Genomic DNA, 23,671 nt, shown 5'->3' on the forward strand with positions numbered 1-23,671 from the left:
CCATATTGTCCTACATGTGCAACTACCATACATTCCAAAATAATTCCTGATGCAATTTGAAGCAGATCCTTATTTAAGTGAAGCCAGTGGAAATGGTACGTAATGTCCAGTGAGGTGTTGCCCATTTTGAGAAAAAATATTGACAGTTAATATTAACTTTTACTATTACTATCATTTTAACTTCAACATTCCAACCATTGTGATGTATTGTATTGTCTTGTTTACCTGTTTTCATACCCATATGAGAGGGTTTGGATGGGGTTAAATGATTAAAGAATAATGCCCTTAAAAAATGAAGATTAGAGAATAACGGGCAAAAAAAATGAAGATTAGAGAAAAAAGGGGTTAATTTTTTGAAGATTAGAGAAAAAAGGGATGATACTTAAATGTTTACAGAATAACAGACCCCCTATCCAGACCCTCATATGAACCTCATTTTATGATAAGGAAAGATAAGATAAGGATGCTGTTGTGTGTTTTTTAAAGTTATAGTATTGCCTTTAGTTCAACTTGAAATCCCCATAGTGTGTAGGTGATTCATTATTATGAGTGGGATACTAATTGTGAATTTCCTGGGTACATGAAATCATGAATTTGAAAGTTCATCAAATTGCAGATCCTAGTTTTGCAAAGGTTTATATATTCTCATTATTTTTCTACTCACAAAATTAAATCACTCATAGAAATTAGTCAGTTTACCATATTTACAACAGTTATGTAATTGATGTTGATTATATTTAATTATATTTTCCAGGTTAATCAGCAAGATAAAATCTTAAGTCTGGATGTCATGACAACTTATATACATATAGAGTGGTCCACAAATACAATAAATACACTTTTACATTTCTTTGGTGCTATAACAAGAATAAGGAGGATGTCTGAAAAGCAACCTAGCATAAAGACTACCCCTCGTCCTTCCATCTTACAGAATTTTATCATTGATGTAAAACTTGATGTGTCATATATTAATGTATTCATAGGAAATAATAATAATGGTAAGTTTTATTGACAGATTTGATTTATTTTTATTATAATTTTTGTCGAGCCTGCAACTTTTGTTGCAGAAAGCTCGACATAGGGATAGTGATCCAGCGGCGGCGGCGGTGTTAGCTCACTTCTTAAAACCTATATATTTTAGAAGGTGGAAGACCTGGATGCTTCATATTTTGTATATAGATGCCTCGTGTTACGAAGTTTCCGTCAGTCACATGTCCATTGTCCTTGACCTCATTTTCATGGTTCAGTGCCCACTTGAAAAAAAATTTCTGATTTTTTTGTAATGTTAAATTCTCTCTTTTATAAGTAATAGGATAACTATATTTAGTATGTGCGTACCTTGCAAGGTCCTCATGCCCGTCAGACAGTTTTCACTTGACCTCGACCTCATTTCATGGATCAGTGAACAAGGTTAAGTTTTGGTGGTCAAGTCCATATCTCAGATACTATAAGCAATAGGTCTAGTATATTCGGTGTATGGAAGGACTGTAAGGTGTACATGTCAAACTGGCAGGTGTCTTCTGACCTTGACCTCATTTTCATGGTTCAGTGGTTATAGTTAAGTTTTTGTGTTTTGGTCTGTTTTTCTCATACCTTTATGCAATAGGTTTACTATATTTGTTGTATGGAATGATTGTAAGGTGTACATGTCTAGCGGGCAGATGTCATCTGACCTTGACCTCGTTTTCATGGTTCAGTGGTCAAAGTTAAGTTTTTGAGTTTTGGTCTTTTTATCTAATACTATGTGTCATAGGTCAACTATATTTGGTGTATGCAAATATTTTATGATCTATATGTCAGTCGTGCAGGTTTTATTTGAACTTGACCTGGTTTTTACGGTTCATTGCTCAGTGTTAGGTTTTTGTGTTTGGTCTATTTTCTTAAACTATAAGCAATAGGTCAACTATAGTTGTTGTATGAAAGCATTGTTAGCTGTACATGTCTGCCTGGCATATGGTTCATCTGACCTTCACCTCATTTTTATGGTTCATTGATCAATGTTTAGTTTTCTTGGTTAATGTTAAGTTTATGTGACAGTCAATAAAGCTTTATATTTAGAAGTATCAACATTATATCAATGATTAGTAAAGAAGGCGAGACATTTCAGTGTGTGCACTCTTGTATATTAAAGGGTTAATTCATGAATAATTTATTGGGGAATATTGTCCCGAGTAGAATTTTTTATTGCACGAGCTTGCGAGTGCAATATATGTTCTACGAGGGACAATGTTCCCCAATATTCATGTAATAACCCTTTTATTGTATATAATATGTGAAAGTAAAAATTGGTTTTTATTAAAGATTTTGTCGTTGATGACGTCACGAATTTTGAAGATTTATTGCACTAGTGCAATATTGGAATTTATTGCACGCTAACTTTTGGTTACTTTCTGTGGGAAATATTATATTGCTATGCAATAATACTTCTTGGTATCTTCTTGCTTTTTTTGTTATGACAATGAAATTTCTCCCAGTATTGGTGGTAATATACTGTGGCTTCATTTTTGTTCGTTGAATACCAATTCTTGTGGGTTTCGTAGGTACAGTTGAACCAGGAATTCCAATGTCCAGAAAATTACAAATTTTCTATAGGTTTTGCATGCAGAGATGGGTAAAACCACGAAATCAAATATCAACAAAAAAAGTTTTCACATCAATCCATGAAAATTATTACCCACGGAAATAAATGAATCCACTGTAAATAGAACAAAGCTTTGACTTTATTTTTAATCGTTCTTCCTTTAGCCTATATCATTCTGCTCAGTCGTTCTGCATGCGTTGAGGTGTGAGCAGGAATTATCAACTATGTCACAATGTGTAAGGAGACGTTATCCAGCCTACTTTCCTGAAGTGTAAAACTATCAAAGAAGGGAGGAAAGACCAGTCAAAAAGTTCCCTTCCTATTTTAATAAAATTTGTGGGTCTATTCTTTTCAAATAAAAAGACAAATTTATAAAATTTAATATAAGCAAATAGTTATTTTAGGATATGACTGTGTCTATTATGTAATGAAGATTAAAAAAGAAGAATTTTTAGACAGATTATGACTTTATTTTGTAGTTGCCTTAATGTTGAGAGTGGATTCTGTGATATTGGACCACAGAAAACCAAAGAGTTATTTTGTTGTGGAGGGAACTAAAGTTATTTATATACAACAGCAAAAACAGAAAAATAAGGTGAGTAGTTTTGTAGCTATTTCTCTCGATTTTGCTATGTTATCCACAAATATTTTAATATTTTAAGCAAGAATGTGTTCAAGGTATACTGATGCCCCACTCACACTACATTTTTTTATGTTCAGTGGACCATGACATTTGGGTCAAAACTCTGAATTTGGCTTTAAATTGGAAAGATTATATTATAGGGATCATATGTACTAAGTTTCAAGTTAATTGGACTTTATCAAAAACTACCTTGACCAAAAACTTAACCTGAAGCTGGACAGATAGACGAACAGACAGAAAAACATAATGCTCTTCTAATATCATACAGGTGGAGCATTTATAAGTAGTTGGTTCAATTAATTTTCAACTGGTTGTTAGTAAGAAAGAAATAGTTTTTATAGTACTGCAGAGGACTTTTTGTGTTGGGGTTTGAATATCATAGAACTTAATTCAATGCACCACTTTCATCAACAAGCAAAGAGATTATGACAGTCATCGTTCCTACTGTTTCAGAGATGATCATATTAAGAAAAATGTTCCCATCGTTTAAATCTATGATATCTATGTTTATTTTTCAAAACGTATGATTTCAGATGATGAAGCTTGTGAAATCTGTGAACTTAAAAGATCCAATTATCCATATACAAGAAGTCAAATGTGTGTACAAACATACAGAAAAGGTAGGTGTAAACTTAAAGAATCCAATTATCCATATACAAGAAGTTAAATGTGTGTACAAACATACAGAAAAGGTAGGTAATCTAGGCAGTTTGAATTATTCCTAATTCTTTTAGGCAAGAAAAAAAAATTCAATCACTACCAAAAAAAATATTTTCAAATATAAAAAGGAAGATGTGGTATGATTGTCAATGATCCAACTCTCCACAAGACACCAAATGACACAGAAATAAACAACTATAGGTCACCATACGACCTTTTCAACATACCTGCCAACTTTTCAAAATGCCCATGGGGGTTTTACGTGAAAGATGGTTCTTATAGTTCTACAAAAACCTTCAAGGGGGCCTTCAAATATATTCTAATGTGGTTTTTTTGGTTTCTTTGTGCTTTAACAAGCTCATAGCCATTGTAAAATTAATTGTTTTCTTTAAAATAGTGGACAAAATTGCTCTTACAAAATTTTCACTGGGGGAAATCCCCCGCAAATAGTGACAGTTGGCGGGTATGTTTCAATGTTTCATGAATATTTTATCACCTTACTAATATCAGGGCTTCCATCCCAATGATTGACATTAGATTAAAAAAAAAATGATATTAAACTTTACTTTGATATTAATTTGATGTTCTGATGTAAACTGTTAAATTGGTAGCACATCAGCGTGCTCATATCTGCCGAAGACTCTTTATTTGTGCAAAATGACATTGTAAAAGACTTTTACTTTCGTTTTTAAATCACATTTTTCTATACTGGATGTTGACTTGACAATGGTAAAACATGGACCAGAAACGGATACATAAAATCCGTGTATGTTTTTAAAGCAAGACTTAGTGAAGAAACTCTTGCCACGTTATTTCTTCAACAAAATACTTGAAATAAACCTTTGATACAGGTATCAATAATAATTTTAGCGTTTTTGAAGAACTGCATGATGCATAATTAAATTTTCCACCTGTGCACATGCGCACACGTGTTCTAGTTAGTACAATGTAGTTCAAATCAATTACAAACGAAAGTGAACCAACGCCTGGTGAGTCTGTAGTACGGTAGAGTCCATAAAGTGGAACCCCGAGGGTATGCAGGGTCGTTATGATAAAAAACATAAAATGTAGCGAATCTTATAACAACAACACTTTAGGGACTGCTGCAGAAATTTATTGATTGACATGTTTCTAATGATTTTTCATTTAAAACGTTTTTAGATTTTTCATCACATCATGTTTATAAATGTATTTATTATAATTTTCATCTTTTGGACTAAATTAATTAGATACAAACCGCTGAAATGTAAGAAAATAACTTTGAATAGATCGATCAATTTATTCGATGTCCGGTAATGAAAATAGTTCACCTGTCACCGGAACAGGTAGATTTCAGCTGTCCAACAACTAATTAGCCTAGATTAAAATTAGAAAGTATTGAAGGAGGGGTTGTTTTGATAGTAATTAATCATCATGTTACTTTTATGACTGGAAATGTATGGCTGTTTGAATGCAAAAGGTTAGGTCAAAAAGATCGTAAATTATGTTAAAATGACAGACTTTTAAGAAAGCCTTGAAAACTAAAAAGTAGATGACTGTTTCATGCTTTGCCCAGCCGGACTTTTACTGGACATAATACAAATGTCTGGAATATATGACCGTTTTGGAAGCCTTGCTTACTATTAATATTTTTGTATTGCCTATTGATCCCTATATTTGTTAATATATGAATAAAAATATGGTTTTGCAAATCAATTGTTACAACAATTTAACATTCTTTATATTTGACACTTTATTTGACATTAATTTTATCACATTCATTACCTACAAGAGTTGACATGGTCTGTTTTTAAAGCGAAAAAAACTTGAATACAAGTACAAAATTATCAAACATCATTATATCTTGTACAGAATATGGCGATCCATGTATTAAAAGAGGTGTCATGTGACTGGAGTACGCATCATCACATGTGTATCATACAGGCCATCGAGGATTTCACTGAACTGACCAGCAGAATTAATTGTAAGTTGTAGTCTGCTGCAGAATCTAGCCTCTCAAAATACATGTATATGAAATTAACCAATGAAAATTGTTGTTACAAATGAATATCATTAGAATTTGATATTGATTGAAACAGAATTGCAGGTTTGCGATACAATCTTATGTATTGACTAGCATAGTTCTTATAATATCAAACAAATACAGTGAATATAAAAAAGAAGATGTGGTATGATTGCCAATGAGACAACTATCCACAAAAGACCAAAATGACACAGACATTAACAACTATAGGTCACTGTACGGCCTTCAACAATGAACAAAGCCCATACCACATAGTCAGCTATAATAGGCTCCGATAAGACAATGCAAAACAATTCAAACGAGAAAACTAACGGCCTTATTTATGTAAAAAAAAAATGAACGAAAAACAAATATGTAACATATAAACAAACGACAACCACTGAATTGCAGGCTCCTGAAACCTGTTTTAAGAGATCACTTAAGGGAGAGCAAAAAAGTGGTCTCTTAAGACAGGTGGTCTTTCAATACAGATTCAATTTATATGAAATGTACTACAGAGGGATCTATAATAAATGGTCTTATGACACAGGTTTTGCTTAATACATGCTTAATACATGTCATCTCTTTAGCAGGTTTGATTATTTTAATTATTGCCATAAATTATAGTTTTAAAATAAGAAACCCTTTGAATTTCAACTTTTCCTTAGCTTTATAAAAATCTGCAAAATGTACCTATGGGAAATTTATTTTGGGATTTGTAATAAATAATAGCCAGTTATGAAACTTTTTTGTATTTATGTAAGTCTACTACTTCAGGGGTGTAAGATGACCTTGACTGCCCATGAAGTTCTAAACAGTAAATGTGTAATTATTGTATATATGTGATAAATAAAACAAAATGTTCCTTTCGTTAGAGGTCAGACATTTATATAAGATCAATATTTCATTGTGAATAATTATTTTTTGTCGTCATTAGCAAAACACATTCTTATAATTGGTGCTTTTTCAAGTAAAAATTTGGTGTCATAAAATTAATATCCTATGAAGCTGTTTCCCCCAAATGACCATAAGGCAACAGGAGTGTCATCCATAAATCAAAAGTGAAATCTTGTGTATATTTTGTATATATCTGATTACAGGTCATGTGCAGAAAATTTGAAGCTATTATGACAGTAAAAAAAGTATCCCAAACATTCATGTTTTCGTATGCTGTTTATATCAGTTTCAATGCTTTGTTTTATTTCAGTGAAACCTAAAAGAAGCAATGCACCACCAAAAAGAATGGAAGTAACATACAGCGTTATAGTAGCTGCTGACGTCATACTTACACTCAGGCTCTCAAAACAAAGATGGTAAGGTGAATTAGTCATATCTATTTTATATTAGGGCTATTCCATTAAAATGTATGTGGGAGGGTAGAAAGGGACTTTCAAAATATCCCTACAACCAAGAACCATTGGTAAGACAATTTTGCATAATGGTAATAGATGCATACTGAAAAAGACCCACAACCCACATTCAATAATTCAACTTCCCTTCTTACCCTCTCAAATACATTTTGTTAAAATTGAGAATGGAAATGGGGAATGTGTCAAAGCAACAACAACCCGACAATAGAGCAGACAACATAGATAGAAGACCTCTTAGGACAATGACAGTAAATTGGTTCAGTAAAATGTTTTTAAGACATTTTTAGTAGCTAGAACATATAAGCATTGATTTTTTGGGGGCTGGTATAAACATATTATTCACTTATCCCAATTAACCTTAAAAAGTGTGTCTGCTCCATTGCCTTCCATTTAAAGATGATTGAATCTCCTGAATTTAAAAAAGAATTGTTCATTGTATTTTAAATAAGAAATGATTTCCCCTCACAAGAGTTTTGCAATTGCAACCATTAGATCACACATTTTACCACGTGATCATTGATTTGAAATGATAATTGCACTCATTTATATTTGAATATACAGTATTGATAAGAAAGTAAATATCAAAATACATATGGTAAACAAAAATGCAGCAGTAATAAGACACATTTAGGGATCCAAATTACATGAAAAGAAGATAAGGATTGTTGCAACAAAAAAATTAAATTATCAAAAGACTAAAACTTTTGTTTTATTGCAGGGTATCTTTGACGAAGGAAAACAAAGTTGTTATGACAATATCTGCTGAAGAAATTCTGCTACAAATGGACAAGTTTATCATACGATGTGAAGGTCATGATATTATCACCATTGAGGTAACAAAACTTTTAAATCGGAAGGAGAGTGACTTCGCTACTTCATATGGAGATATTTTAGTGATATATTTGTGTTGGATTTGCTAATAATGAATGGACAGTTGCTCTGTAAGAAAGAAAAAAAATCCTAGACTAATACAGATGTAGTGTATAACAATGCCACAATATAAGTACACAAGATGTACTACCATGATTTACAGAAGTTACACCACAGAAAATTTTTTTCCGTTTAAAATTCATCCTGAATCGTTCAAATTAATTAAATATTCATGCCCTTCCAATTTATATAAAAAATAACAAGTAAATTGAAATATCTATTTAAAGTGGTCAGGGTCTTAAAATTTGACCCAATGCATTTATTCAGGAAGAGCACATAACAATTTCTTTGAATGCTAAAGGAGATATTAAGAGGCAAAATTCAACCACCCTTTTCCTAACCATTAATGTGTTTTATTTTTTGTCTTGCAGGGATTACTGTATGGAAGCTCAAGAGAATGCACTTTACTACAGGAGAGAGAAGATGCTGGTTGTCTAGAACTCCCAACAAACAGATTATGGTTGGTAAATTGACAATAACTGTTACAGCCGATTTCATTGAGGTAAAGGTAATTTCTTTGGTTAGCTTTCTTGCTAGCTGAACCGTCAAGTTCATGATTAGGTACGGTACCCTCCTTTTGAAGTATTCTAGTCCTACAGACAGATAGATTTGTTATTAGTCAGGGGTAGTTTTCCTAACCTAATATAATGACTTCATGGTTCAGCTAGCAAGCAAGGTAACCATAGATATAACCTTTGCCTACATGTACAATACACCTTATCGCTAATCCCAGCTGACCCGGCCGCTTGAACTTTTGACGCATACAACAATCACTTTTCCATTGTGGCGTCAGATATTTTGTTTTATGACATCAAAATTTTACGGGAACCTGTGTGATTTCAAGCAATGGCTGACAAATAGCGATAAGGTGTATGCAATCAGCTGTAAGTGTCTTTAGATATCAGCTGTGTAAAATATTGTGTACAAGACTAAGAAACAGGTGTAATGCCAGCTTCAATGACCTATTACTCCTGTTTCTAGCCAAGTACAAATACAGCTGATATTTAAAGACACCAAAGAGTTACCCCGGTATTGTCGTTATCCTGCAATTAATTTTGTACATTGTTTTTGCTCTGAAGACAGAAAAACTCAAATTTATTGCATTTATTTTTAATTTAAAACAATAGTTGATGGATGGATAGGTTCAATCCCCTTAATAGATAAGTTTGATAAGTCAGTGGTATTCTTAAGCCATTTCTAGAATATCTCTAGTAATTGTGAAAAGAGTATAATCACTTTTTATGCCCCACCTACGATAGTAGAGGGGCATTATGTTTTCTGGTCTGTGCGTCCCTTCATTTGTCCGTCTGTTAGTTCGTTCGTCTGTCCAGTTTCAGGTTAAAGTTTTGGGTCAAGGTAGTTTTTGATGAAGTTGAAGTCCAATCAACCTGAAACTTAATATATATGTTCCTTATGATATGATCTTTCTAATTTTAATGTCAAATTAGAGTTCTTACCCCAATTTCAAGGTCCACTGAACATAGAAAATGATAGTGCGAGTGGGGCATCCGTGTACTGGGGACACATTCTTGTTTACTGCTAATGACATCTATGCAGTACTGTGGATTTATTATTATTTGTTGTAAAGAAATTACAAATTAAAATATTCAATGAAGTAAACATTTACTACAGGTAGCTTTGCGAATTTTGACAAAATCACAAAATCAAGTTTTCACAATACTGAACTATTCCTTAATCCACTGAAACTGGTATACACAAAAAATTGAATGAATCCACAATGATCCATGATTGGCCGTTTCAGAATCTAAAGGACTATGGGTAATTTCATTGTTCGTACCCCAAAATAAAAATAACGTCACGTCGTTGGTTAAATTTCCATTGTTTATGACATTTCTAACCAATCACGACGTTTGGGGTACACTTTTGAAAATATTACCCAGGATGCATTAGATTCTGAAACGGCGAATTGTATGCAAAGTTTAGTCACAAATTTGCTGCTATTGACATAGATTTTTTGTTTTTTTCAGGAACTTTTCCTTTGATAGTTTTATGATAGTCTTCCCCTATGGATATAATTTTGCCTTATGTTTTGAAGAGGTATGTAGCACTCATAACATTATAACCCTTACTAAAAGTTTAGTTTGGAAGGCAATTGCATAGTACAGCCAAAATTAAAAAAAAAGAATATAGCCTTTGCTACACAATGTTTGATCTTAAGTTTCTACAAGTGGAAATCATACTGCAACAATAAGTCTTATATTTATGTTAAAATTGAGTGTTAAAAATATTGACCATTATCAGTTTTCTGGTTATTTATCTTTTTAATAATGAAATATTTAGTTCATTGCATTCTCAAATGTCAATATGTTTTATATTTAATTGCTAATCAAACTGTAGTTTTAAATTTTTGTTATAGTTTGTCAATTTATTTAAATGGTGGAAGTTAGTTCATAATTACAAGAGTAAACCGTTCACACTGGAGAGTAAATTACCACCAGATCTACAGATAAAAGCAAAGGTAAGTTATTGAAAATATATAAGTTTTTCTTTGTGAGTATGTTTAGCCTAAATCTATATATTTAATTCCAAGGGAAGAAAAATAAATGAGCGAATCTTTAAATTATTGGACTAGGTAAAAATCCAAACTCCTTACTTATAATGTTATCAATTTTAAAGTACAAAAGCTTCTAATGTAGTTCTCTTCAGTAGACAGGTGCCTAACCAATATTATAGGCTTCAATTTAATCACTCCTAGATAAAATAATGGACTAACACAAAAAAACATTCATTTATAATTTAAATGGAAAATTGAAATAATTCTATAATTTTTTTATGCCCCACCTACGATAGTAGAGGGGCATTATGTTTTATGGTCTGTGGGTCCGTTCGTCCGTCTGTCCGTTCGTTCGTCTGTCCGTTGGTTCGTCTGTCCGTTGGTTCGTTCGTCCGTTCGTTCGTTCGTCCGTTCGTTCGTCCATTCGTTCGTCCGTTCGTTCGTCCGTCTGTCCCGCTTCAGGTTTAAGTTTTTGGTCAAGGTAGTTTTTGATGAAGTTGAAGTCCAATCAACTTGAAACTTAGTACACATGTTCCTTATGATATGATCTTTCTAATTTTTAAGCCAAATTAAACTTTTGACCCCAATTTCACGGTTCACTGAACATAGAAAATGAAAGTGCGAGTTTCAGGTTAAAGTTTTTGGTCAAGGTAGTTTTTGATGAAGTTGAAGCCCAATCAACTTGAAACTTAGTACACATGTTCCCTATGATATTATCTTTCTAATTTTAATGCCTAATTATATTTTTTACCCAATTTCACGGTCCATTGAACATGGAAAATGATAGTGCGAGTGGGGCATCCTTGTACTTTGGACACATTCTTGTTTGTTCTCTTTACTTACATGTTATTAGCAAACTTCCTTTTGCAGGTGTTTATGGTACAACTTGGGGATGATCCATTTGAAATCAAGTTGGGTGATAATTATGAATTACTGAAGGATGAATGCCAGGAGAATATTATCAGGAAAAATGTGATGGATCAAAAGATTAACACTCTCAGAAAACAACATGGTTATATCCCTTGTAAGTAATCTTGTTAAATATAACTTATACTGTGAATTCATTTATTTTCCTGGGTACCAATTTTCTATGATATTTGATTTTGTGATTTTTCAAATATGAACATATAATTTGTACTGCGTTGAACATTAAATTTGTGGTTGACCTCTTCCTACAAAAGCCACAAAATTGGTATCCAATGAATAATAATGAATCCACAGTATCCCATCTAAGAGATTAAAACTGTCAATTATAATAAAATATCAGAAATCAGGTCATGACAGCTTGTACCACTTTTAGTGGAATGAAGTCTGCCATCAGTTACTCAGTTGATGGTTTGAGTCATTCATAACAAGGTTTCGTGATTGAGGATAACATTGTCTTGATATTATTGTACACATACTTTATTTTTAACATTTTATGAGTGTTTCATTAGAATAGAAATAACAGTAATGCGTTTGAAGCATTCCCCAAGTCATTAAGGTGGTACCTAACACAACAGGGAGGTAACTATGTAAAGTCAGCTAAACGTTTTAATTACATTGTGTTGTAAAGGGAATGTTAAGCTTCTCAATGATCAAAATTGGTGTTTGTCAAACTGCTATATAACCAGTGTAATTTTTCTGACAAAACGGTTGGTTCAAATTTTTTGAAATTTTTATATTTTTGTTAGAGGGTCAAAGTAAATACATTGTCCAAATTTTATGAAAATTAAACGAGCCAAATTAATTTTAGTGAAAGTGTTGGGTACCACCTTAAAATAATAAAGTACAGTTTTATAGTAATTAGTAAATAAGATATGCTCATCATGTGTTTTATGTTTTATTAAAGGTTACAAATAACAACATTCAAAAGACTAGTTTTTAGAAAGATATATTAATTGTTGTTTTCCATTCATGCCCATATAAATTTTCCTTTTTACCTGAAGGAAATTTGAGTTTTTATTTCAGTTCAAAGGGAACAGTAAATTTCACTTTTTCTAAGACCTCTTGTGATATAAATCAAATATATGTAGATTTTGCACAATACCTCCATAAAAAATAATTAATTGAAATAAAACTTAATATCCAAAACAAAACTGCACTGAATTGCAAAACAAAGTGAATGCAAAACTGCTAAAACATGGTCTGCCTTTCATATTAACTATATTCAATCATTTAAATTTTCAGCTGACACAATTGAGGAACTATATGCATCGTTGACTAAAAAGAGTAGTGATATATATGTAAAACGTTCCAGACTACTTTATGCTAATACTCCAATGAGAACAAAGTTATTTACATGGACAATGAAAGAGTTAGAAATCAGAGCCATGGCTGATTTATCATTTCATGGGAAAGACAATGCTGTAAAACATATGAGGGAAATAGATTCTGATAGGTAAGGTTACAGAAGGATATTAATTTGAAAACTGTTTATTTTTCAAAGGAAATTATAGTTTTTTCCAGAAGTTGGTGAATATAAGGCTATTTAATTCTTTGCACCGTGAACTGAATGATACATTTCTAATTGCAAAATCAAATAACATAGAACTGAGAATGGAAATGGGGTATTTGTCAAAGAGACAACGACCCAACTAAAGTACAAAAAACTGCCGAAGGCCACCAATGGGTCTTCAACGCAGCAAGAAAATCCCACACTGGGAGGTGTTCCTCAGCATCATGACATACTTCTACTACTTGCAAGGGTCCTGGCTTTGGACAGGCACATCATAGTGTAGATTTTTTTTACACTAATCTTTTTAGATCTCAACCCTCCTCATATTATATTTTTATCAGTAGATTAACAAAATGAACAAAACTGAACATATGATTAAACACATACCTAATTCATTAAAATAGAATTTACACAGTTGTATTACTTGATCTCAACATATTTAACAGTACTTTCTGTCTTTCAGTCCATATCCAGAAGAAGGTCTAGATTTTTTGACGTTATGGTGTCGTTACGTAACAGTTAATATAAATCATTGGACTGTGATGTTACGAGACTATCCTCAGCCAATGTTTGATGTTAAAAATCTGTATCTTTGGGGAAGACTGGTTGGTGCTGAACAAGATGGAACTAAAAGAGGTCAGTGCTGAGCAGAAACAGCCCTTCTTTTATTTCTAAAAAAGTCATCAAAATTTAATTTCATATGTCAGATTCTTGTTTCTTCTACATAAGACTCATCAGAGGTGATCAAATTATCCGAAAAAAGGCCACATCAATTGTACCAAGTCAGGAATATGACAGTTAATATCTATTCGTTTGATGTGTAAGAGCTTTTGATTTTGCAATTTGATTAGGGAATTTCCATTTTGAATTTTCCTGATAGTTCAGTAATTTTGTGATTTTAATTTTTGCAAAATTGAATGCATTGTAAACCAAGCAATCCAAGAAAGACCAAAGTAGAAAAAATGAAATAATTTGGAAATAGATAGAATTTTCACTTGTATTTCATGTATTTTTTTTATTGTACATGTTGTATTTGAAGCTAAGAGAAGTTGTACAGTTGAAGTAGCATCTCCATGGACCAATATGGAAGTAGAGAGAAATTTACCGGCACTCAAGTTTTATCATGATTTTAGCTGTGGTATGTATCTTAAAACATTTATATTATACCTATTTTTTTTCATAGAATTTTAGTAAACTAAAATAAAAAAAACAATTTTGGATATGAATACATGAGAAAGTAAGGGGTGGGAATTAAAAAATTGTAACAATTAATAGAGATGTAAAGGTTAAGGTAACTAAAATTTGAACATGCATTTGTCATAAAATAGGTACGGCCAAAAAGGGTATGTTTGTAAGACGATGATACTAGATATGTTAGATTATTTTGTCACCAGCTAGAACAGAACATATTGTGTCTTTAAGAAGTCAAGTTCCAGTATTATACATTTTGTACAGAAACGCCACTATTTGTAATCTGCCAATGAACACAAATAATATTGTTTATTGGTAGTGCAATTCTGTGTCATATTTATTATGGAAGGGTTAGTAGATGTTTAAAACAACTGTTATATTGGAAAACAGTTTATGTTGAAGAATTCTTGAGAAAAAAAATTAAAGGTAAAAGCACTGACTTCGGGTTGGTCTAAAAACCCAAGACAGATATAGTTTTGCTTTATATATCTTAAATAATGTATTGTTATGAACTTTTCCAGATGTGGTATCCTGGACCCAAGCCTATGGAGCTAATTGGGAACCTTGTGTAGCTCAGTATAACGTATGCTTTGACAATGTTAACAAACCCTCTATAGACCCAAGTGTATCTATGCCAGTCTGGGATAAAATTAGACTACTCCTTCATGGTCGATTGACCATATCCATACAGGAAATGACCTGGTTGTACCATGCTTCATTTGATCCCTATAACACGACAGAATTCATGGATTGGACGTGGACTAATTTATTAATGGAATGGACAAATGGTAATTATAATATCATTTTTAGGATTAATGGGTACAAATACAAGTGGAAGAAGGTTTTTTTTTTTTTTTTTTTTTTTTTTTTTTTTATAAAGTTTCTTGATTTTTGTTGTTTAGAGTATTTTTGCAAATATTTTTTTTTATCTCAATTTGATCATTAATCCGGTGTTATTGTCATAGAATTATCAAAGCAAGAATTATGAATAATTAATTTGTAGGTTCAAGATCCTCAATATATAAATATATATGATTGAATGGTAATTTTGCATGACTTAATTTCATCATTGATCCTTGTAATTAGAATTTCATGTTTTGTGGGCAAAGGAGTATGTCGTGTGGTTGACAAATCAAATAGTAGATTACATTTTATCAGTCTGTATAATTATAAGCTAGGTAAGATTTACAACTTTATGATTTTTTTTTAAGCTAATTTTCTACTAAAAGGAGATTTTGACATATCAGTAAACACAGCTTCCAAATATGATGATTGTAAACTTCTACATTTGCCTAACCTACGTTTAAAGTAAGTAAACACCAGAATCATATACTGTAAACCAATTTAATTTCGCGTTTAGTCCTTTCAAGCTGACTTCACAGTGATTTAATTTCACAATTTTAGAATTTATTTATAGTTAGATAAGAAAGATCCAGGTTTGACATATTATCAACAATTTATATTCTCATTATATTTCAAATAAGTGGGTTTACAGTATAGTAACTCTTTTACAGAGTTAAAGAACAACAATGTTATACTTGTGTATTAACATTGGTATAATGTAATTTAAGTATATTTAGAACTTTTATGTAACATCATGTATTTCCTGTCTTAATATTGTACCTTGATTTGCTACCTGTCATGGCAATGTTAAAAGTGCTTTATTTACTGATCTATCAGCATACATAATGTTAGAAATATTTGTATGTTTCCATCTTTCTCTGCAGCTATTCATATATTTTTTTTAATTATTTAAATATTATTATACACCTGTTTTCTTTTGCCTTTTTTATATCTGGATAAACAAAACTGTAATGTGTACCAAAAGAACTAACCATTTATTTACTAACTCTGTTTGTTGATTGCATTACATACATTTTATTGTATTATTTCAGTATACATTTAGACTGGATAAGTCGTGGAGACCCTAATGACCACCATGCTGTTATGCCCTGTGCTCCTGACAAAGTACCAGAATATTCTTTAGAGGTGAATACTTCATAGGAATATAGAATTGTTATATGAAACATCTAAGCAGTTTTGTTTATTCATGCTGTGCGAAGAGTGATGTTATGATTGTAAGACATCATTAATAGCAAAATTTGAAATTATAAATAATTTGTGTGAATAGAACCACCCACCAATTATTTATTTGAAATTCTCTTCGAGTGTTTTAAGTTGTTAATAACTATGACCTTTTTTTTTTGCAGCAATTTTAATATAATGTATTTTTAATAGCTTTACTGCCATTTCATTTCGATGTTCTCAAGTTTACTTGAAAGTATTTAGAAAATGAAAAACTGAAGTTGTGCATGTTGCAAAAAATTATATTTCTATTATATTTCTGTTAGTAAAAGTCGTGAAAACAAAATGCTGGCAAAAATAAGTTGGTTTACAATATATTCACGTTCCTACATTAAATAATAAATTGTGTACATGGTCTGAAACCCTTTAAGTTTGATAAATAGAAAACCAATTTTAATCTGATTTATTTTTCTATTTATAGGACCATGATTCTTTTAGAGCCTTTAGATCACAGAATTTGAGTGTGACTATGTCACTCGACACCAAACCTAAACATGACAACACACTGAATGTACCTAAATGTATATTTTATGCTAGTACATTGAGATTTCTTGATAAGATTAAGGTTTGTAGCATATAACATTTGTAATATCATCATCAGCATCATGATATATGATTGAAAAGAAATTGAAAGTTGACCATATGTTACCATAGGCAGATTTTATCAGAAATTTTAAGATTTGATTAAATACAGAAGTTAATCTTGGGAGGAGAGGAAAATAATTGTATCTTTCAATAATTGGAGGCACCAACCAAAAGTAAGAGACATATTGGAAGTATTGAATGATAAATAGAATTTGCTTGTCCTCAAATATTTTTAAGGTGACCTTCATCTTGCAATTATAGAAATCAAATGAACCAATCGCAATTTAGAGGATATTTTTTTTATCTGAAATTGTTGCTTAATTAAGTGGAAAGGTTACAAAGCCAAAATATCCTACTTATAAAAAGAAGATGTGGTATGATTGCCAATGAGACAACTCTCCACAAGAGATCATATGACACAGAAACTACCAACTTTAAGTCACCTTACGGGCTTCAACAATGAGCAAAGCTTTTAGGCTGTTTAATATCAATAAGGAAGATAGAAGTTATTTCAAATAACATCTGTTACTGGCTTCAGCTTTACATGCTTTTTATATTCTTTTCTGATCCTAAATATTTTAGAATTGGTCTATTATATTTTTGAATTTTATTATTTTAGCTATGTTTAGCTGGTGTTACTAGACCTACAAGAAGAGGTGCACTGTTTTCCAGCACTAAATCAAGAAAACCACAATTAACAAGACACTACAAGTATGAACATTTTTTTGTACTAACAAGTTATGGTTTGTTGCACATAGATGCTTGTTTCTATTGTTAATAATGATATTTAAATAGATTATTTTTGATAAAAAAATTTAATCTATCAAAGGGACAGTGTTTTCTAAATATTTTTCATTTTGATAGTGGTTGGGAAGTCTTCATATAAGAGCTACGAACAATTCAGATATTACTGGGTTCATTAATTATTGCATTTTTAGAAGAATGGAAATGTTAGATTATTTAGGGTGATTTCAGGAAAAACTACATTCAGAATTTCAGATGTATGTGACTGATATCAGAATATGAGTTCTTATTGTTGCAATGCTCAACCAGTCGTATCATTCACATGGATAAAAAAACCTTGAAAATTTCTAAGTTTACAATAAGAAAGTAGCTCTTTACAAAAACATAATGTCCTTTGATATAATTAAGAATACTTTATAACATGCACTGACAAGGAAAACTGTTGATAATGGTTGACTTGTGCTATGAACGTTACTGTAAGAAAATGACCCTGCAAACATTTCCTTTACCCTTGTTTCTAAACTTAAGTTAACATGATCTACATTGTGTTGTAGGAGTATAAAGATGGCAGTAAACCTTCACAGATTTAACATATGTTATTGGATGTCTTTCTCAAAACAACATGGCTCTGAACTTTTAGCTGAGTCATTCGTACTCAATGTGTGTAATGATTTATCTCTAGTTCCGATAGAGGATGGCTTGTTCCATCGTCCAGCTGCAAACTGGAGTGTGAGATATTTAAGTTGTGAATTATTAGGAGCTAAAACATGGTTGTGTAGTGCTCATAAAGAATCAGAAGATGAACAAGTAATTATTACCTTCAATATTTTTTTTGTTTCACCTTAATTTTGCATAGTTTACAGGTTTAAATATCAGCATTTTACTATCCAAATTATGTACCGGTAAGACATTTTTCAGTTTCAACAGTTTATTTTATGTAAAAATGGTCATTTTATATTTATTTTACTTGCAAATGATATATGATGAGCTCCACATCTGATTTAAGGCCTTACATGAAATAGATGAGTGTGAGAATATCAAAAGTGATATAAACGACTACTGTGGATTCATTATTATTCGTTGGATACCAATTTTCGTGGATTTCTTTGGTACAGGTGAACCATGACACTAAATGTGTAACAAATGACAAATTTGTTTTGACTTATATGCAGACTTTTGCAAAACCACGGAATTAAATATCCCTAAATATGCAAGTTTTTCTTCTATCCACGAAAAATTGGTACCCACTAAAAATAAATAAATTGACAGTAATTTAAAAAAAAAAAATCGTATTCTCTTAAAGTTTGTAATAATATATGGACACAAAATTAAATGAAAAACAAAAATAACATTATATATATTGTTTCAAGAAGCTCAATAGGCTATTTGCCAATTCCCGTATTTGACCCTGTAATTAGAGATCCCTCTTTCAGTTGTCTCCCTTATAGGGAACATGTATTTTCATTTATAATGGAGAGCTAGAAGAACGAGCAAATTTACCTGTGCGTAATGTGAGTAACCTTTAAGGTTTTCAAAACTTTTAATTACATTAATTTGTTGTTAATCTAAATACTTTTGACATCAGAAATTATTTTTTTATGAAAAATTAGTTAAACCGCCGATACATCACTTTCAATTCATCATGCTTTGCATTGGCAAAAGCCAATTTTGTCCGGTATGGAACCAGTCTACAATTGACAAAGGGAAGTAATTTGTTTAAAAAGTGTGTAATAACAGAATCAAATCGGTAATTGGCAAATGGACTATTGATAAGACGAATTGAAAATGATAAATGCTACAGAACTTCAAAATTATATTTGTGCATATTAAAACAAGATATTTTCTTAATTAATAATTATTTTAAAATATCTATTTTTCAGCTTAATCATTCCCTTAGATTTCCAGTGGATAAAAGTTTCTTCATAAGTGTTAGCAGGTAAATGTATTACTGACTACTTTATTAATAAGGATGAAACAAATTTAACATAAAAATCTTGCATACATTACCTGTATTATCTGAAGTGTGTATAAAAAGGTTTACCTTCACATATTGTCTTGGGGTATAGATCTCTAAGTGTGTCTTCTAGTTGAAATGTGCATTTCTCATTGAAAGTTAACTACTCATACCTGCCAACTGTCACTATTTGCGGGGGATTTCCCTCATGGAGGCTCCCAAATTGAAATTTTGAAAGAGCAATTTTGTCCACAATTTAAACAAAACAATTAATTTTATAATGACTTAAGGCTTATAAAAGTATGAAGAAGCCAAAAAAACAACATTAAAAGGTATTTGCAGGCCCCCTAGAAGGTTTTTTAGGACTCTGACAGCCATCTTGCATGCAAAACCCCCATGGTTTTGAAAAATTGGCAGGTATGACTACTGTAAAAGCAGAAATTTTCGTGGAGATAATATATCCACAAAATTAAAATCTCCTCTAAAAATTTATTCTTTACATAATATCACTTCAATTTGCTGGAAAACACTAAATTAATTCCCAATGAAATCTTATAAAGAGACAACAAAACCACAAAATTTTAACCCACGAAAATTAATGTTTCTACAGTATTTACAACACTTGGGTAGAAAAGATATGAATCAAAACACACATATAATGTAAATCACAAACTGAAATTTTGCAAGGCTTACTTTATTTGCTCATAAATAATGTTATTGCATGTATTACACCTTTAAAATAGTACCCGAATAAAAAAAAAACATGCAAGTTTTGCTTATTGATGAAGGTCATGCAGTAACCTATAATTGGCAACTAAATGGTCATCCTTATGGAAATAAGGAGATGTGGTATTAAAGCCAATGAGACAAATATCCACCAAAGTTCAAATGATGTGGATGCAAACAATTAAAAATAAGGAAAACTTACCTTTTTGTACTATTAAAGTTTCTGACGTTTGACTTTTCTTGTGTTTCAGGGTAACCTATCTGAGAGGAGAGGTTGTGGAATCAGATTCTTCTGATGAAGAGGAGGATGTTAAAAATGGTGTAAGTTAAAATGATAAGATGATTGTAGATGTAAGACTGATTCTAAAAATATTATTAAACTTTATTCAGCAAAACTTAATTCAAAAAATATTTGATCATTCTGTAAATTCAAACATTTTTTATAATAAGATTTTCGACCGAAAGAGAGAAAAAAGTTGAATTAATTGCTATTATTATTGGTTGCAATGAATTACATTGATTTCCCAGTGAAATAAAAACCAAAAATTTCTTATGTGAAATAAACGTGCTCTATATAATAATCCAATCAAACCTGGAAATGCAAGTATTTATTACCGAGAAACCTTTCCTTTGTCAATTTTTGTAAATAATAAAAACATCAAAAACATTCTTTATTAACAGTTTTTGAGTTTCAAAAGTTAACAAAGAATTGCCATGTTCAATCATACTCACAATGTTTATAGATATTAGAACATATCAACATAATATTTTTAAATGTGGGACAGATTAAACTATTTTGGAGTTACTGTAGCTATTGGAAATTAAAAATAAAAATAAAACACAGTTTGATTTAATACATTTGTGTTCATGTGTATAACATTTTATTCAAATTTTCTTCTCAAAATCCATTACTCCATTTATTACAGTGTTAGAAATTAAAAATGAATTCATAAGTTTCAGTTAAAGCATTAGATTCCAAATGTCTTTTTATAGGCCAAACCTACCCATTGTGTTCATGTATATGATATGAAAGGAGCCTGGAACAAGAGTAATAATATTGTACTGATTGGTCTGTATGACAGCTATCAGAAAGCTCAGTCTCTACGTAGAAACCTGTCATCAGATGCATTAAAGGTTGTCAAGGTCGATGAAGGGCGCAATACATATGTAAGTATCATGAGGTGACTTTTGTCAAAAATTAAATGTCAGTTTATTTATGGAAGCTTCCAAAAGAATGAATATGTATTTATTGTTAAAGATGAATTTTGCTAATTTCCCCTATATGAGGATTTTCGGAATGAATTTGATCATCTTCCATTTAAACAAAAGCAATGAAAGAAGGATGTTTATGCAGCATTAATATTGGTCCAAAATTCATTCAAATTTCCATTGATAAGAATGATGCATTTAGTTTATTTTAGATTCTCATAGACAGGTCGAATTCCCTATACTTGACCTAATTTGCATATCTTAAAAGTTGGAGGTTCATGCAGGATTAATATTGGTCCATAAACTTAGCTAATTTGCATATAATAAGACCTGCTAGTAATATAATCCCTAACCTGGTCATAGGCTGCTATGAGCGGTTTTTGTTCGACAACCAAAATATAATGCAATTGCTATAAAATTTATTTTTTGTAGAAAAACAGGACGTCCTCATTCCAGGATAGAGCTAGTTCACCTACAGCAGAAAAATCTGATCCATTTGCCAAATCTCAGCGTGGGAAAGCTTACTCTATGTTAATGAAACTTGTGGCTGAGTCTGATAGTAAATCTATTGTATTTACTGAGGAGGTAAAATCATTTTCTTACATTCAAGTCAAAGAAATTTTATTGTTGGTGATAAATACACAATGTACCACATTCCGCACAATTGGCTGTTTGGATGCAGCCAGATTTTATCAGTAGAGAAAGCCAGAATGTCCTTAGTGAACCACCAATTTTCTGCAGGAAACCTCAATCCTTCTTTCAAATTAAGATTGGAGTCAAATACACATACCACTTGGGGGTTGAATGTACAACCCCAGTGTTTAACTACTTAGACCACTTGGAGCACAAAAAAAATTATTAATGGTGCCCTACACAATTCTAATCTTTGGTATGCTTATATATCCAACATCACTATTTCTGACGGTCTTTTAATGAAAATATGTTCTTACTTTGATTAGAATGTGTCTTAAAAAAACGTGATTGTATTCATATTTATAGGATAACTATGATACATATATTTGATACATTGTATTAAGTTGATTCTGTGAATTATAAAAAAAATCATTGAAATAAATGACTACTTGCAGGAAAATTTTGTAAACATTGATATGATTTGTGCTGTAAATTAATACATAATCTAACACTTATTTCAGCCATCAAGTGTCAACATGGACCAGTTACAAGGTGTTGCAGCATGTCAGACAGACGATGTCACTCAGAAAAACTGGCTTAGTAAGTTTCAATATACAACAAGAAAGTAGCTCACTAGGTCAAATTTTACAAAAAAAAATTGAGAACTTTAGTTTTGTCATCATGAAAGATACGTAATTTCTCAGGAAACCCCTTTCTGGATTATGAGTTTTACTCCCAGACTTCCAAGTAATAGGCTAGTAGGTAATAAGATTCAAACAAAACAAACATTCATTCATGAAGGGATCACAAAATGAATATAATTCCTGGATTTTGCATTGATTTTACCGGCAGCAGTCAGTATCTGTCTGCTGAAAAAAATACTCAAATTTGACCGACTTATACAATAGTCAAGACTGAATCCTTTGATTTTGAAGCTTAACAGGGCACCTGACTTATAGTCTGATCCACTTTTACTTAAGTTCCAACAGTCAGTTTTAATCGACTGACATCAAGGTCTACAAAAAGTTTCCATTCATTCCTTTTGCAAATAGTTTTTATATAATCTTGCTATAATCATGTGATGTCATTTTCTATTACAGTTGAGTTACACAACAGTCAGGTGATAGTGAAAGGTTGTGAGACGCCAGGTCATGTGATTGTCAGTGCTGCACATGCACAGGTGTTATCATGTAATCATGTGCCAGTCTGGAAAGATAATCAACTACGCAGTAAAACAACATGGGTTTGCTCAGTGGAGTGTATGCAGGTAAAGTATACCAGAGTTTCTCTAAAATATATAGAATGTTATATTTATGTCCCTTTTATTTTATGCTCGCTCTTTCTATGATAGACGAGGTACATTATATTTTCAGTTTGTACATATAAAAATAAGAAGATGTGGTATG

At 31.5% G+C, this 23,671-nt stretch overlaps 1 protein-coding gene across 1 annotated transcript in view; it reads left to right on the plus strand.

The window, feature by feature from the left end:
- Nucleotides 1–23,671, plus strand: part of LOC139527559 (protein hobbit-like) — a 99,517-nt gene that overhangs the window by 47,159 nt on the left and 28,687 nt on the right. The window contains exons 17-41 of the mRNA XM_071323066.1: nt 755–998; nt 3,061–3,176; nt 3,758–3,844; nt 5,736–5,847; nt 7,094–7,199; nt 7,975–8,089; nt 8,558–8,646; nt 10,175–10,244; nt 10,564–10,665; nt 11,572–11,725; nt 12,871–13,081; nt 13,602–13,774; nt 14,178–14,276; nt 14,851–15,117; nt 15,541–15,637; nt 16,225–16,318; nt 16,836–16,979; nt 17,619–17,710; nt 18,298–18,550; nt 19,624–19,679; nt 20,675–20,744; nt 21,417–21,590; nt 22,065–22,217; nt 22,787–22,865; nt 23,366–23,532. Coding sequence (XP_071179167.1) covers nt 755–998; nt 3,061–3,176; nt 3,758–3,844; nt 5,736–5,847; nt 7,094–7,199; nt 7,975–8,089; nt 8,558–8,646; nt 10,175–10,244; nt 10,564–10,665; nt 11,572–11,725; nt 12,871–13,081; nt 13,602–13,774; nt 14,178–14,276; nt 14,851–15,117; nt 15,541–15,637; nt 16,225–16,318; nt 16,836–16,979; nt 17,619–17,710; nt 18,298–18,550; nt 19,624–19,679; nt 20,675–20,744; nt 21,417–21,590; nt 22,065–22,217; nt 22,787–22,865; nt 23,366–23,532 — 3,324 coding nt within the window. The remainder of the gene's footprint in view (nt 1–754; nt 999–3,060; nt 3,177–3,757; nt 3,845–5,735; nt 5,848–7,093; nt 7,200–7,974; nt 8,090–8,557; nt 8,647–10,174; nt 10,245–10,563; nt 10,666–11,571; nt 11,726–12,870; nt 13,082–13,601; nt 13,775–14,177; nt 14,277–14,850; nt 15,118–15,540; nt 15,638–16,224; nt 16,319–16,835; nt 16,980–17,618; nt 17,711–18,297; nt 18,551–19,623; nt 19,680–20,674; nt 20,745–21,416; nt 21,591–22,064; nt 22,218–22,786; nt 22,866–23,365; nt 23,533–23,671) is intronic.

The sequence above is a fragment of the Mytilus edulis genome, chromosome 6 (assembly GCF_963676685.1).
Source record: "Mytilus edulis chromosome 6, xbMytEdul2.2, whole genome shotgun sequence".
NCBI lineage: Eukaryota > Metazoa > Mollusca > Bivalvia > Mytilida > Mytilidae > Mytilus > Mytilus edulis.